General features: G+C 42.1%; 1 protein-coding gene across 1 annotated transcript in view; it reads right to left on the bottom strand.

Moving 5' to 3' along the window:
• Positions 1–10153, bottom strand: part of CSTF3 (cleavage stimulation factor subunit 3) — a 76270-nt gene extending 66117 nt beyond the window's left edge. The window contains exon 1 of the mRNA XM_077818454.1: positions 9835–10153. Within this exon, the coding sequence (XP_077674580.1) occupies positions 9835–9864 (30 nt within the window). The 5' untranslated portion in view covers positions 9865–10153. The remainder of the gene's footprint in view (positions 1–9834) is intronic.
• Between the last annotated feature and the right edge of the window lie 7715 nt (positions 10154–17868).

Here is a 17868-nt window from a genome sequence, read left to right as displayed (position 1 = left end):
CTATGTCGCTCAGGGATGTGAAAAATCCACACACATGAACGATGCAGTTAAGCTGACCATCTAGTCCAACCTCTAACTGTACAAGTTTATTTGGACTCTACTTTTTTGAAAGCTTGAAGAAACTTAATTGTGAAAAAGCAAATGAAGCTTACACCTCATCCCCCCCTTGTGCGGCTATTCCACAGATCTCAGCATTTGGACCACTTTTTCTCCTTAATTTCTTCCCAGTACATCTAGGGCTTATTGATAAATATAAGCCAAGCAGAAAATTGATTACGGGGATTGGAAATAACTGTCTGCATAAGCAGGCCAAAAACTTCAATAATCCATGGTTTTGCCATACTGTAACCAAGACCCCTACTTTATATGTAAGTGTTAACAAGCCCTTTGTGCCATCCTAAGTATCTTCCCCTTTGGGGTTTACCTTCTAAATACCTCTACACTTCTACCTGCTCTTCCTTCTGATCACTCTTAACACTGCAAAGTTAAATTTCACTTCCCATGCTACATCACTCAAGACTAGACAGCTCTCTGTAATTTAACTGCTGCCACACATTTTTAAAGTTGCACTTAAACTAAATAAGATTTTATTTAACACTGCATATAGAATCTGGAAACAGAAGAGACGATATAAATGAAGTAGATTAATCCCTGCTGTAGTACATTTACTTGGGCTCTGTCCACTGACTTTTGTATCCAAAATAACTCAGCTAAGGTATAACCCTGACTGTATATGTGAAAGTGATCTAATTCTTAAAAAAAAAAGTAGCAGAAAAATCTCTGCATTTCAGTGGAGCTGAAAGGTCACAATCATGATTTCTTAATAAGCTTTTTTATGGTTCTCAATGCCATTGTATCTGAGCATCTCACATTCATTCTCAAAATGGGGAAGTAACCATGAAGCAAACAAATGACTTGCCCAGGCTCACAGAGTTTGTGGCTGAGCTGGGAACAGAACCCAGATCCTCAAGTCAATCAGGGTCTTAACCCTAAGGCCATTCTTCCTCTTTGGGCTCCAATGGGCTAGGCTGTACAAATACACAAGGAGAAACTCCGTCCCCAAAGAGTTCACAAAAGCAATAGAAGTGTGAAACAAAAGGAGGAAGGGGGCAGCAGTAGGAGTGTAACAGTACTAAAAAAATCACACAATAGGAATCACTTATGTAGGCTAACTACTGTACAACTTGGTAATATTTAAATTGAAAAAACCCTTCCTTAATATCAGATATACCCAACTGCCGATGAATTTAGCCATCATAAGTAAGCTAATTGCTCCCAGGTGTCACAGCAGAAGAGGGTAGCAAGGAGGCAAATGAATGAAGTGAAGGCAGACCAGGATGGATAAAAATCATTTTTTTATTTAAGTTAAATGAATTTAACTTTTTAAAAATAAACCTTTAAAAATTTAAAAATAAAAATTTGAAATTATGACACCAAAAATGAGGACGTTAGTTAACAGAAATTAAAAGGTACAGTGCCAAAAGTGAAATCCCTGCAAGATGCATGGAAAATTTTAAAAGACACCATAATAGTGGCTCAACTTAAATGCATACCCCAAATTAAAAAAAAAATAGTAAGAGAACCAAAAGAGTGCCACCATGACTAAACAAAGTAAAAGAAGCAGTGAGACATAAAAAGGCATCCTCTAAAAAGTGGAAGTTAAATCCTAATGAGAAAAATAGAAAGGAGCATAAACTCTGGCAAGAGAAGTGTAAAAACATAATTAGGAAGGCCAAAAATGAATTTGAAGAACAACCTAGACAAAGACTCAGAAAGTAATAGCAAAAAAAATTTGTAAGTACATCAGAAGCAGGAAGCCTGCTAAACAACCAGTGGGGCCACTGGATGATCAAGATGCTAAAGGAGCACTCAAGGACGACAAGGTCATAGCGGAAAAACAAAATGAATTATTTGCACCAGTCATCATGGCTGAGGATCCGAGTGAGATTCCCAAACCTGAGCCATGCTTTGTAGGTGACAAATCTGAGAACTGTCCCAGATTGAGAAGTTGTTAGAGGAGGTTTTGGAACACACTGATGAACTAAACAGTAATAAGTCACTCGGACCAGATGGTATTCACCCAAGAGTTCTGAAGGAACTCAAATGTGAAATTGCAGAACTACTAACTGTAGTTTGTAACCTATCATTTAAATCAGCTTCTGTGCAAAATGACTGGAAAATAGCTAATGTGATGCCAATTTTTAAAAGGGGCCCCAGAAGTGATCACGAGAATTATAAGCTGTTAAGTACCAGCCAAACTGGTTGAAACTATAGTAAAGAACAAAATTGTCAGACACATAGATGAACAATTTGTTGGGGGAAAAATCAACGTGGTTTCTGTAAAGGGAAATCATGCCTCACCAGTCTACTAGAATTCTTTGAGGGGGGTCAGCAAGCATGTGGACAAGGGGGATCCAGTGAATACAGTGTATTTAGATTTTCAGAAAGCCATTGACAAGGTCCCTCACCAAAGGCTCTTAAGCAAAGTAATCTGTCATGGGATAAGAGGGAAGGTCCTCTCATGGATCTGTAACTGCTTAAAAGATAGGAAACAAGAGGTAGGAATAAATGGTCAGTTTTCAGAAAGGAGAGAGGTAAATAGTGGTGTCCCGCAGGGGTCTGTACTAGGACCAGTCCTATTCAACATATTCATAAATGATCTGGAAAAGGGGTAAAACAGTGAGGTGGCAAAATTTGAAGATGGTACAAAACTTCTCAAGTCCCAAGGAGATTGCAAAGAGCTACAAACAGATCTCACGAAAATGGGTGACTAGGTAACAAAATGGCAAATGAAATTCAATGTTGATAAATGCAAAGTAATGCACACTGAAAACCATAACCTCAACTATACATATAAAATGATGGGATCTAAATTAGCTATTACCACTCAAGGTACGCCCACATCTTGAATACTGTATGCAGATGTGGTCGCCCCATCGCAAAAAAGATATATTGGAATTGGAAAAGGTTCAGAAAGGGCAAGAAAAAGGATTAGGGGTATAGAATGGCTTTTGTATGAGGAGAGATTAATAAGATTGGGACTTTTCATCTTGGAAAAGAGACGACTAAGGGGGGGATTCGACAGAGCAGGGGAGGCCAACCTGTGGCTCCAGAGGCACATGCAGCTCTTCAGAAATTAATATGCGGCTCCTTGTATAGGCACCAACTGCAGGGCTGGAGCTTTTGGCGCCAAGTTTCCAATGTGCTGGGGGATGCTCACTGCTCAACCCCTGGCTCTGCCACAGGCCCTGCCCCCATTCCAGCCCTTCCCACCCCCTCCCTTGAGCCTGCCATGCCCTCACTCCTCCCTCTCCCCCCAAGAGCCTTCTGCACACCATGAAACAGCTTATCAGGAGGTGTGGGGAGGAGGAGAAGCTGATCAGTGGGGCTGCTGGTGGGTGGGAGGCGCTGGGAGCGGGCAGGGGGAGGGGGAGGAGCTGATGCAGGGCTGCTGACATATTTCTGTGGCTCTTTGACAATGTACATTGGTAAATTCTGGCTCCTTTTCAGGCTCAGGTTGGCCACCCCTGTGACAGAGGGCTGTAAAATCAAGACTGGTGTGGAGAAAGTAAACAAGGAAGTGTTATTTACTCCTTTTCATAACACACAAACTAGGAGTCACCAAATGAAATGAATAGGCAGCACATTTAAAACAAAGGAAGTATTTTTTTCCACACAACACAGAGTCAACCCGTGGAACTCCTTGCCAGAGGATGTTGTGAAAGCCAAGACTATAACAGCATTAAAAAACAAAAAAAAGAACTAGATAAGTTTATGGAGGATAGTCCATCAATGGCTATTAGCCGGGATGGGCAGAGATGATGTCCCTAGCCTTTGTTTGCCAGAAGCTGGGAATGAGCAACAGGGGATGGATCACTTGATGATTACCTGTTCTGTTCATTCCCTCTGGGGCACCTGGCATTGGCCACTGTCAGAAGACAGGATACTGGGCTAGATGGATCTTTGGTCTGACCCAGTATGGCTGTTCTTATGTTCTATCCTAAGGCCTAAACTTATTATAATCTGTTAAAATAATTTAAATTCAATTAATATTCAAGCCATACATATTTGCTGCCAAAGTTTTAAGTAAAGTCAAACCACTGAACCAGTGGAAGTGAGTGGCTAAGCATCTGGAACCAGGGTTTGTTGAAGTGCTAAACAGTTTTTGACAGTAGTTGCCTCTTATTCAGATGAAGGCATATTTTCAATTTATTCATGTAGTTTAGTTAAAAATTAAGAAACAGACTGGGAGTTGAAAAACAGAAAAACTTGTTTTCCTCTTCGTATCTATGACTAAAGAGGATGCGATCTACTACTTCTAAAATCTTGGTAACCAGAAAATCAATTCACTTCACTAACTACTAATGATAGTTCCTGTTTAAGTAATCAATTAGTTTTAAATGCAACACATTTTGATACACTTACTTCTTATGCATCTCTAGCACTTCTAAGGTTGTTTTATTTAACTAAAAAAATTTAAAATGCCATTTTTTGTTCAATTTTTTAATTGAATTCCAATTTCCATCCAAATACAGTTTGACACATCACTGGCAAAATAAAATAAAAATCAATGTGTTAGTCACCATTTTCTAACAATAAAAAAAATAAGCATCAAAATAAATATATGTTATGCTACATAACTGCTTAATGTGTACAGACATAGTATTTGCTAAACGGGGGGGATAAAGCACCAAGTGTATTTAAAGGCCATAGTTAGTTGAAAAACATGTTTTAATGGTTACCAACCAATGAGAATCAACCTCTCTTTAGGAAAAGAACTAAAAAATACAAATACAAAACAAGATTAAAATCAAATATATAAATCAGTGTTTCTGGCTTCGGGATTTAAATCATTATCAAAATAATCCACTCTTGGGTTGTGGCTTTACAGATTAGATTAGCAATTAAATTAGTGTTGCTTATGTAAAGGCAGTGTGGACAAAACAGATATTTGTGGGAAAAGTGGACAAATGGATTTTCCGAGGCTAGCACTATTGACAAAGCAGATAAGAGGCACAGCTAGAAGGCAAAAGATGACAAGCACAGAAGAACAGATATGCAGTGGTTTGAAGGTCACAAAAAGTGAGGGGAAAATGGGGAGTTAATGTAAAGATCAAGGAGAGAACAATACGGGTGACATTATCAGGTTTTCAGGCAAATATGACCTTGGGGATACAATGCATTTTGTATGAAATGGAGGAAAATTATGTGTCAGGCAGATTAGAGTTGCAGTAATCAAAAGAGGAGACATTGAGTACCTGGATGAGAGTTTCTGATGTCCGGATAAAGAGGAAGGGTCATATCAGAGGGATGTGGAGAAAAAAAGCAACAGAATTTAGACAGAGGCTGGATGTGTGGGGCAAGGTGCAGGAAGAATTCAGAGATGACCTACAGCTGAGTAGCCTGAGTGACACAGAGGCTGACGAATGAACAGATTAGGGTGAGCTTTGTGGGGAAAAAAAACCAAGGAACTCTCTGGTAGACAATGCTGTATTCAGTCCTTGGACCCACTACAGACCCTCTCAGCTGTATATGGACCTGGACGGATAGTTGGGGATTCCAGTACTGTAGCCAGCTGTACCATCTCCTGCCCAGCCATCAGTATAGGGGAACAAGTAGAAGCAGACCTGCATGCACTTCAGCAATCCCTAGCTGGTAGTTGGCCTTCAGAGGCATCTAAAGCTAGGGCATAGCTTAAAATAGTACTTAAACAGCTCTAAGCTATCTTGAGGTGGCAACCTGGAGGGAGGCAACCTGGCATCTAGATATCCCCCTAATCAAAGAGTTGTCACACCTCCTTTGTTGCACTCAGTGGAAACTAGGTGCAGCAGAGGATATTGAGCTCACTAAGTTTAAGTTGGCAGTGAGACATCCAGGACTGAGAAACGAGGGAGCACCCTGACAACAGTCACTGAAGAAATAAAAGAGGTACGGCAAGGACAGTAGAAAACAAGGCAAGGACAGTATCGCTGAAGCCAAGGGAGTTCAAAAAGGACATGTAACTGTATCAGCAGAACCAAAGAGGTCAAGGAGAATGAGAATGTAATACAGAGGCCTAGAGATTTGGCCAGAAAGAGGTTGTGAAATACCTTGGTAAAAGTAGTTCCAGTGTAGTGGAGGAGGGGAGTGAGTTGCAGGATTTATTTAATCATGTTATTCTCTGTGGTTTCATTTTTACCTTGAAAACCTTTTAATATTAAAATGTATTCTGTTATCATTGAAATGGAAATCACAGACATTTTACTTTGATCCAGGAAACAAAACAGAATCCAATTACACTTGCATCCTAGTAAAATTCTGTTACAGATACTTAATTTGTGGTTAAAATTTTCAAAAGCACTAAAGAGATTTGGATGTCTAAGTCTCTTAGATTACTGGAAATTGTACCCAGTACATTGAAGAAGCTGTGCCCTGATCCTCAGATTAGATCCACACAGTCAAAACCCTGTGTCTGCACAGAGCCCCATTGAAATAAATGGGTTCACCAGCATGGATACAGTTTAAGGATCATGGGATCAGTAAGAAGCTGAGTTAGAGCAGTGAGGACAATATTAGCAACCTTTAATATAAACCATGCAAGCTCCAAAACCTTGTGAAATTACATGCTTTAGATAGGCTATACAGACCTCTCAAACTGCATAGGCTTAAAGGCCTGATCTCTGAGGTGCTCAGCACCCTTAACTCTCATCGGAAATAGCAAAGCCTTGTCTACACTAGGTAATTTAAAAAGTAATTAAATGATAATACCAGTGATAGAACTGGTGGGAGATCTAATGCTGACAACAGTCCAGTGGGATCTAGCATTTTTACCATCACACAAATTAATCTTGCTAACAGCAGCTTTACCAGTGGTAGGTAGCTCATGGACATCTTCCCCTACATTTCTGTACTACTAAACTGAAGTATTTTCCCCTTTATACAAGATTTACTCACATGTAAACATTACTAAAATTGATAACCTCACCACTACCTTCCACTCTCATGCTGCACATCCAACGAGTCTTGACAGTTCTTTGACTGTGGAAATCCTCAAACGGATGGCTACACAAGAATAATTATACCAGGAAGCTTACTTTTAGAATGGTTTTATCCTTACTGTGGACAGAACATTATTTTTAATTTTTCATAAATGGCTTTCTAATAGTCTTTGCAGCGATGAAAGAGGTATACAATTAAGTCACTGCCCAGTAATTTTGCCTTGTTAAAATTTCCATGAAACTATACTAAAAGTTATTTCCAAGAGGTAACGCTTCATTAAACAACTTTAAAATGCCCAAATCAGTACAATTCCATTAAATGTTTAAAGAGAAACACTAAGATTTTCCTATGTAATGTTGCATATTATAAAATATTTAGAACATAAGAACAGCCATATTGGGTCAGATCAAAGATCCATCTAGCCCAGTATCCTGTCTTCCGACAGTGGCCAATGTCAGGTACTTCAGAGGGAATGAACAGAACAGGTAATCATCCAGTGATGCATCCCCCATCACCCATTCCCAGCTTCTGGCAAACAGAGGCTATCCTTGCCCATCCTGGCTAATAGCCATTGATGGAGTTATTTTTTGAACCCTGTTATAGTGTTGGCCTTCACAACATCCTCTGGCAAAAAGTTCCACAGGTTGGCTACGCATTGTGTGAAGAAATACTTCATTTTGTTTGTTTAAAACCTGCTGCCTATTAATTTCATTTGGTGACCCACAATTATTGTGTTATGAGTAAATAATGCTTCCTTATTTACTTTCTCCATACCAGTCATGATTTTATAGCCCTCTATTATATCCCCCCTTTGTCGTCTCTTTTCCAAGCTGTAAAGTTCCAATCTTCTTAATCTTGCCTCATACAGAAGCTGTTCCATACCTCAAACCATTTTTCCCCCCTTTTCTGAACCTTGTCCAATTCCAATATATCTTTTTTGAGATGGGGTGACCACATCTTCACAGTATTCAAGATGTGGGCGTACCATGGATTTAGACAGAGGTAATATGATATTTTCTGTCTTATTATCGACTCCTTTCTTAATGATTCCCAACACTGGCAGCTTTTTTGACTGCTGCAATTTTACATCAAAAGTAGACAAGTATGGGAACATCAGAATTCCTGTTGCAGTGAACTTTACAAGGAAAATGGCTGCCAAGAAGTAAACAGCGTAACTGTGAGTAAGTAACTTTCCGTATTGGTTTCAATGGGAAAAGCACTGAATTTTGAATATGTATTAGATCAATTTTGCTATATACTTTTGTGAAGTCTATTTTAATTTAGCTTGTTTTAAATTTATTTTACTTTACAGGCAGACAAGATTTGAGAGCTTTAAAATAGATAATGAGGTCCCTATCTCCCCCCCCCCACCCCCCCAAGAACCGGTGTTCCTTTGAAGTGTCTCCCTATAACCTAGGCACTCACTTCCCCCACTACTAAAGCCTGGGAGAGAAGTGGGGGTGATAGTGCTGATTTGCAGGTAAACTTCTCTTAACTCACACCTCCATTAAAAAATAAAGTTCACTAAGAAGGGAAGAGCAGAATCATCAACTTGTTTAAGTACTCTATATATGTGGTCTCCATCTCCTCTGAGCTTGTTTCCATCACTCCTCCCTGCTTCAGAAACTTTGGGTTTTCCCACAAAGTGAGTATGGATTTAAAATATAGCTCTGACTGGCAGAGCAGGCTCTTCAATACCAGAAGGACGGAAGGAAAGAAAGCTGGAAAGTGAAGAAAGCATTTCATAGTAACACCAGTTCTAAGGGGGATGATGTACAATACCAGATTGTATCTGCCTATAAAATAAACAAAAACAAGTTAATGAAAAGTTATTTCCCACAACAGCATATTAAACACAATGAAGTTGATGTAAACACAATTAAAATGAGGTATTTGCTGTACAAAAAGCAACGGGGAAGAGATTCCCTCCATTACAAATCTGTTCAGGGGAAAGACCACCTCTGTCGAACAAGTACGTTTTAATATTTTCATTGTTAAATGTAAAAATAAAAGGACTACTTGTGGCACCTTAGAGACTAACAAATTTATTTGAGCACAAGCTTTCGTGAGCTATAGCTCACTTCATCGGATGCATTCAAATGAGTTGTTTAAAAAGATTTTATAGTACATTACTCTTCTGAAATTTAGACAAGTCACTAGAGTTTGTTTAAAAGGGCACAATCTCTTAGTATAAGCCCAAAGTTTAAATTTATTTTACAAAGGCAAATAAAATATTCGTTTCTAAACAGCTTAATTGGGTTTCAACTATCCTCTGGAGACTGAAACCGAGATATTACTAGTAGTTCATGGCATCCAGAAACTGAAACAAATTACACTTCCTATTGTCCAAGTTGACTCGAAAGAAAACGTGCTTGCCAACATGGATGGCAAAAGCGAATTTTTAAAAGTTTCTTCGGTTTAACTAGTCTAAAAGGCCAGCACCCACCGTGAGTCGCATGCAAGGCGTTTCCCGACTGTATTTGATTAAATATGGAAATCTAAGATTTCGTACAATATGTGTTGGGGTAAGGCGAGAACGGGCCCATTTTTTGATTGTGCCACCATCCTACAGTAAGGCCCTGCAGTTGGTCGGGGGAGCCCTAAGTCTAAAGAGCGAAAAAACCGCCTGTGCTCCCCGCTTCCCAGAGCCACTCCTCCCACCTGCTCCCGTGCACACGCCCAACGGACCCCTGCAACTCGGCCGCCCCCTCTCCCAGCCACAGAGAAGTCCCGGCCAAGCTACTCACCCAAGGCCTACACGGGGGCGGGCACCCCCTTCGCCACCGCCACCCCCGTACCGCGCTGCCCACCCCAGGCCGCTGCCCCTAGGCGACCGGCCTCGTAGCTCCCGCTCACCTGGTCGCCAGCGGCTCCCTCTCCGGACATGGCGGGTTAAAACAGGGCCGAGCAGCGGCCCCCAAAACAGATTAAAACCCTTTAAAAAGCGACCAGCGCTGCGGCGGCTCCCCGGGTCCCGCCAGACACACGGCCGCCGCCGCCGAGTCCAGCAACCCAGGGTCCAGGAACAAAATGGCCGCCCAGCCGCCCCCGATCGGCTTTCACGGGGGGAGGAACGGCAGCGCGCGGGGGCTGCTGGGAGGCCGAAGGAGCAGAGCGTATGCGCGAGGATTGTAGAGAGGGGCGCCGCGCTGCGCGGAGACGAGCGGAAAAGGAGGAGACGCAGGGAATGGCGTGTCACGCACACCCTCTGACCTCAGCACGCCGCAGCGAGGCGGAAGTGATTGGTGCGTGTACAGAAGTGGGATGGGTCTAGAAGCAAAAGGAGGCTCCCGTGGGTGGGCCGAAGGAAGCAGCTGGTACTCTCCCGAGCTGGTCGTGGTGTCCTCGTGCACTGTGGCGTCAGCCTCCGCTTCCCCGCGCTAACTGTTGGTGAAGAGCAGCCCCCTCAGAGCTCGTTGCGCCAGACTAATGGCGTGGCTGTGCTGCGAGTCAGAGGAACCAGGATCACACCTACAAGAAGTAGCTGCAGCCCCGTAGCCCGAGGGAGATGGGAGAAAGCCTCCTTGGGGCCCCGCTTCCCTCTGATTGTTTCATACTAACGGGAAAGCCAACAGCACCCCTGGCTGAGGACCCCGACAAGTGGTAGAAACACCATCCATCATCTCCCACCATCATCTGGCTGAGTTCCCCAATGCACCAACATCACCTACATTTTATATAGATTGAGCTTCAGCCACTGGCATCTCATCTAGGCCTGGATCACTGGGCCAAGCATCTAACTGCAGTGGCAGGGTCTGGTGAGATACAGAGCACCAGCACAGCAGCCTACATCTCCTCTTTAATCCTCTCAACATACCTGTATACATATTCAGCAAGAGGGGAGACAAGATGGAAACCTCTGGAGCTCGCACAAGACAACACTCTTAAGAATGAAAGCAATTGCCCAACATCACTTTCTGTAAATGCTCAGCAAAAAAAGGAATAGGGCCACCAAGAGCAGCCCTGTCAATTTCTGCCACAGTTTTCAGGTGAATCAGTAACTCCTCAAAGTCAATAATATCAAAAACAACTGATAGCATTAAATCTATCAGTATGGAAACCCAATCATCCTCACTAAGAGGAGATCTACCAGAAGTGCTGTTTGTTTGAAGACCTCAGACATATAGGTGTTCTAGTCTTATCCAGAACTAGAAGATTAGATATTGTGCAATAATTAACTAGCTTGTTAGAATCATGTGGGTTCCTCTTCTGCACAACAGCTTACTTAAGATAAGCTGGCATGCTACCCTCCATAAGGAAAGTGTCAACACTGTTCACCAGCAGTGGATCAATTTTTATCTCTAGGAGGCCCACATCAGCCAAAAGGGACTCCTGTTAAAAGGACAGGTTATAGGATGAAGAGCTCTCAGCACCTCTAGTACCTCAGTGAGTATTACCCCAAACTCATCCAAAGAAGAAAGCATTTATACTGCTTTGCAGCCACAGAACCAGACAGCTCACTCTAAATCTGCAAAATAATTAGAAACTTCTCCACAACAGGAAGAAATTTAGAACAGGAAGAAATTTAGAATAACCAACCTGTCTGCTTTGTGAAACAAATACACTATTTATTATTATTATTTTTAATTATTTGCATTATCACAGTGCCACTGCCTAGGAACCCCAGCTGAGGTGAAAGCCAAAACTTTCTTTGCCTCCTGCACAGCAATGACGTAAGAATTCTGAATCTCTCTGTATGATACAGTCACTCAGCTTTAGTTAAAGACTTCTGATACTGGCATTCTAGTCAGTTTCTCTCCTGCCACATCTTTCACATATCATCTGTTAAATCATGGAAGTCTGAGGGCAAAGAAAGAAGAAGTGCCCACTGGGTACTTGACTGAGGATAAAAGATTAATATAGCATCCTAATCAACTCACAGTAGAGCAGCCTGTGGGAAGAACAGTATCTTCCTTCTGATTCAATTTGCCTTCGAAGACAAACTATCAAAATACTCCGACGGGTAAAGTGCCACAACCTCAGAATTCTGGAGATGATGGTGGGTTTTATGACACTGGTCTAATTTCCAACTGCTCACTCTAATTGCTAAATCAAGAATGTAATTAGTTACATGACTTTAATACTTCACTGGGGTCTGCACCACTTCATCCTGCCTGATGTACCTAACATATACACCTCTACCCCGATATAACGTGGTATGCGGGAGCCAAAAAATCCTACCACGTTAAAGGTGAAACAGCATTATATCGAACTTGCTTTGGCTGCAAGCATTTCCATTATTAATAGTCACTCCCCACCCCCGACTGACCCCTCAGAACCCCCAACCCATCCAATCCCCCCGCTCCTCGTCTCCTGACTACCCCCTCCAGAGATTCCCCACCCCAACCACCCCTCCCAAGACCCCACCCCCTATCTAACCCCCCCTTCTCCTTGTCCCAGACCGCCCCCTCCAGAGACCCCCCCCCCGTCCCTAATCACCCCCAGGACCTCACCCCTACCCAACCCCCCGGTTTCCTGTTCCCTGACTGCCCCGCCCCCATCCACACTCCCACCCCCTGACAGGCCCCCCGGAACTCCCATGCCCTATCCAACACCCCTGTTTCCCGTCCCCTGACCGCCCTGCCCCCAGAACCTCTGAACCATCCAACCCCCCCCCCGCTCCCTGTCCCCTGACTGCCCCCCGAGACCTTCTGCCCCTTATCCAACCCCTCGGCCCCAGCCCAGCACCCTTAACAGGCCACCGGAGCGCGCAGCCCCGCCCCCCAGAGCGCTGCTTTAACGTGTTTAACGTATCCGAATTCGTGTTATATCGGGTTGCATTATATCAGGGTAGAGGTGTAGGTTATTAATTTCCTCCTCTCCACAATGACTTTCAGTGCAATAGATTTTTGGTTATAAATACAATCTTGTTTTAAAGTAGCTCGATTTCTGATTCAGTAGTGTAATGCCCTTCCCAGTTTCTCATTCTACTCAATTACTGGTATAAAAGGAACTATTCAGAGCATGGCCCATAGAGACTCTCACAACCAATTACATCTTAAAACCACACATACTGTATTCTGGGCCTTCAAAATTATCGCCATTTGAGCCTTGTTGGTGGCTTTGAAAACAAATTTTTCTTCTCCATATCCATATATTAGCTAAATAGCATTTTAAAGATCACTTTCAAATAATTATGAAAATAACAAGACTGAGATTGTGAATATTTTAAGTCTCACACTGGTCTCTCAGTATTCTGATAATTTTCTAGCATAGAGAATGCAAAACAAAATAAAAATAACCTCTACCAATATACAAGTTAATGGAAGAAAAATAAGCTTAGTATTTTTTATATCACTCATACAATAGCTGTTAGAGGAATATAACTATTAGGGCTGTCAATTAATCGCAGTGAACTCACCCAATTAACTCCAAAAAATTAATTGTGATTAATCTCAGTTTTAATCATACTCAAACAATAGAATACCAATTGAAATTTGCAAGGTATTTCATGCCAGATATGCTAAATATTCGTATGCTCCTTCAAAAGTGTCATGCAAATGCCTGTTCTCACTTTCAGGTGACATTGTAAACAAGAAGCAGCAGCATTATCTCCTGCAAATGTAAACAAACTTGTTTGTCTGAGCGATTGGCTGAACAAGAAGTAGGACTGAATGGATTTGCAGGCTCTAAAATTTTACATTGTTTTATTTTTGAATGCAGTTTTTTGTACATAATTCTATATTTGTAAATTAAATTTTCATGATAAAGAGATTGCATTACAGTATTTGTATTAGGTGAATTGAAAAATACTATTTCTTTTGGTTCTTTACAGTGCAAAGACTTGTAATCAAAAATAAATAAAGAGTAAGCCCTGTACCCTTTGTATTTTGTGTTGTAATTGAAATCAGTATATTTTAAAATGTAGAAAACATCCAAAAATATTTAAATAAATGACATTGTATTATTAACAGGGCGATTAATCGCACGGTTAATCACTCGACAGCCCTAATAGCTCTATATTTTTTGTTCTTCTTTTCTCTATCTGCTGTCTGTTTATTTTCCTGTCTTTGGACTGTAAACTCTTCAGGGCCCTTCTTCTTTATTCACTGACTGGTAGTTTATTTATTTAATTTATTGGTAATAAATAATACTCCATCCTTTAAAAACAGAATTACTTTCTTACTACAATCCAGGCACAAAGTAAGCCAGTATGAAATATGGGAGCAGATTCTCTGGTGGTGTAAACTGTTGCTCCATTAAAATTAGTGAAGGTCAATGGAACCAGGACAATTTACACCAACTGTGGGCATGCCCCATCATCTTATTTCTTTTACAGCCCAACATGAGAGAATTAAAAGAGGCGCCTAAGTTACAGAAATAAAATTCCTTTAGAAAAATCCCTGTAGATGTTTTGGTCGTTGCAAATTCTGGTTGAAGCTTTGAATGTTTTTTTCAATTACGTTTATTGGCTTTCACAGTAGTGTGATTAGAAAGGCATTTTATTTTTTTATTTTATTTGTGGGAGGTGAAGTCTGTCACCTAACAAGAGTCAGCCCAAATGCATTTGCAAGGGCTGTGTTGTTTAAATTATAGATTGTGTTTGGAAATAACATGAAAAACAGTTTATAGATCTGAGCTTGCTTGTTAAACAGAGCTTCTCTGAATTTTTTTTGAAAGGCTCACATAGTTAAAGCAACAAGACAATTTCTAATTGAGCTACACTGTAGTGATTCATGCTTTGTTCAGTAATAGGCATGAAGCTGAAGGGCAAATACACAACTAAGTGTGAATTATTTGAGTAATTCTCTGTGGACTCCACTGCTCAATAACTGAGTATGGTAGGAGTTATGCATCAGTGGACGAACACAAAGGAGTTTATGTATGGTACCAATATTTATAGCAGCTGTTACTGTGGCACCTTAGGTGCTTCAATTACAAAAATTAAAGATACAAATTACATGCTGCTTGAAGAAACAATTAAAGTAGAATCAGTCAATCAAATGCTAAACAAGATAAATGGACTTTACATTACACCCTGAAGGTTGTGAAATTCAAACCCTGGCAGACCACAGAGTGGAGCAGATTTCAAAGGCAACTGCTCTCAGAGATAGCCAAATCATTGGTTGCCCAGATGCTATTTAACTGCTACCGCAGAGTATAGGGTAAGAGGTAGTTTTTCAAATAACTGAATCTCAAGCTATTCAGAAGTTTCTTGCTGTCAAACATTCAGCCCACTTCATGTGTTTGGCCCTCATGACATATTCCAATTGTCAGAATTCTTCTACATTTTGAAGAAAACCTACTAAATGTGAACTGAGTGTAGTGGATAACTATGTCTTCCTGAGTATAGAGACATCCTGAGGCTAGGTCCTCACTAGAAATGGTGATACAGTAGCATAGTTGCTGCTGTGCTGCTGTAGCACTGTAGTGTAGACCCTATAGCAATGGAAGAGGTTCTTTCATCAGCAGCAAATCCACCGCCCTGAGAGGCGGAAAATAGATTAATGGAAGAATTCTTCTATCAACCTAATGCTGTCTACAGTTAGGGCTTGTCTACATTACCGCTGGATCGACGGGCAGTGATCAACAGGCAGTGATCGATCCAGCGGGGGTTGATTTATCGTGCCTAGTCTAGATGCGATAAATCGACCACCAAGTGCTCTCCCATCGACTTCGGTACTCCACCGTAGTGAGAGGCGGAGCTGACGGGGGAATGTCAGCAGTTGACTCACCGCAGTAAAGACACCGCTACGTTATTCATGTAACTGAAGTTGCGTAACTTAGATCAATCCTCCCGCCCGTAGTATAGAACAGACCTAAGGCTTAGGCTGGCTTAACTATGTAGCTCAGAAGTGTGAATTTTTCACATCCTTGAGTGATGTAGCTAGGTCAACCTAAATTTTAAACATAGACCAGGCCTGAAACAAGGTCTCTAAGAGGTGTGAACTGTCCTGTTCAATTATTAGGGGTTACCTCTGAAACCCAGAGCTCTTCACTCCATCAGAGGGCTTTGTGGGAAGCCTTCACTGTTCCCACTCCATCATAGTTCTTCTGAGGTAGTGCTGGCAGGGAATACCACACAGAGTCCTTTGCTGAGTAGGATGGACTGTTGCTTGCCTGAAGACGAGGAAGCATTGGTTGGGAGTTGTGGGGGATGAAATCTACCTAGGGAAGAGTGGTGGCAGCTCAGCAGATGGCTCTTGTGTGGGTGGCCCCATTACTACATAAAGGCCATATTCTACCCTTGAAGTTTGTACGATCTTCCCATTGATTTCCAATGGGTGTTCTTTGGTTTGAAGGAAGAATGTAATCCAAAATGTATACCTTATCTCCACAGACCCTAATTAAAAAATGGAATTCATCTGACACTCCAGTCTACATTGTAAATGCAGAGAACACAATGCCATCCACAGCCTCAGAAACAACTCTGACATAATAATCAAAAAGGCTGACAAAGGAGGTGCTGTCGTCATCATGAATAGGTTCAAAATATGAACAAGAGGCAGCTAGGCAGCTCTTCAACACCACTTTCTACAAGCCATTACTCTCTGATCCAACTGAGGATTACCAAAAGAAACTACAGCATTTGCTCAAGAAACTCCCTGAAAAAGCACAAGAACAAATCCACACAGACACACCCCTGGAACCCCGACCTGGGGTATTCTATCTGCTACCCAAGATCCATAAACCTGGAAATCCTGGATGCCCCATCATCTCAGGCATTGGCACCCTGACAGCAGGATTGTCTGGCTATGTAGACTCCCTCCTCAGGCCCTACGCTACCAGCACTCCCAGCTATCTTCAAGACACCACTGACTTCCTGAGGAAACTACAATCCATCGGTGATCTTCCTGAAAACACCATCCTGGCCACTATGGATGTAGAAGCCCACTACATCAACATTCCACACAAAGATGGACTACAAGCTGTCAGGAACAGTATCCCCGATAATGTCACAGCAAACCTGGTGGCTGAACTTTGTGACTTTGTCCTTGCCCATAATTATTTCACATTTGGGGACAATGTATACCTTCAAAGCAGCGGCACTGCAATGGGTACCCGCATGGCCCCACAGTATGCCAACATTTGTATGGCTGACTTAGAACAACGCTTCCTCAGCTCTCATCCCCTAATGCCCCTACTCTACTTGTGCTATATTGACGACATCTTCATCATCCGGACCCATGGAAAAGAAGCCCTTGAGGAATTCCACCATGATTTCAACAATTTCCATCCCACCATCAACCTCAGCGTGGACCAGTCCACACAAGAGATCCACTTCCTGGACACTACGGTGCTAACAAGCGATGGTCACTTAAACACCGCCCTATACCAGAAACCTACTGACCGCTATTCCTGCCTTCATGCCTCCAGCTTTCATCCAGACCACACCACACGATCCATTGTCCATAGCCAAGCTCTGCAATACAACCGCATTTGCTCCAATCCCTCAGACAGAGACAAACACCTACAAGATCTCTATCAAGCATTCTTACCACTACAATACCCACCTGCTGAAGTGAAGAAACAGATTGACAGAGCCAGAAGAGTACCCAGAAGTCACATACTACAGGACAGGCCCAACAAAGAAAATAACAGAATGCCACTAGCCATCACCTTCAGCCCCCAACTAAAACCTCTCCAATGCATCATCAAGGATCTACAAACAATCCTGAAGGATGACCCATCACACTCACAGATCTTGGGAAACAAGCCAGTCCTTGTTGACAGACAGCCCCCCAACCTGAAGCAAATACTCACCAGCAACCACACACTGCACAACAGAGCCACTAACCCAGGAACCTATCCTTGCAACAAAGCCCGTTACCAGCTGTGTCCACATATCTATTCAGGGGACACCATCATAGGGCCTAATCACATCAGCCACAATATCAGAGGCTCATTCACCTGTACATCTACCAATGTGATATATGCCATCATGTGCCA

This window comes from Eretmochelys imbricata, chromosome 6, assembly GCF_965152235.1.
Source record: "Eretmochelys imbricata isolate rEreImb1 chromosome 6, rEreImb1.hap1, whole genome shotgun sequence".
Classification (NCBI taxonomy): Eukaryota; Metazoa; Chordata; order Testudines; family Cheloniidae; genus Eretmochelys; species Eretmochelys imbricata.
This window is presented reverse-complemented; position numbering and strand designations above follow the sequence as displayed.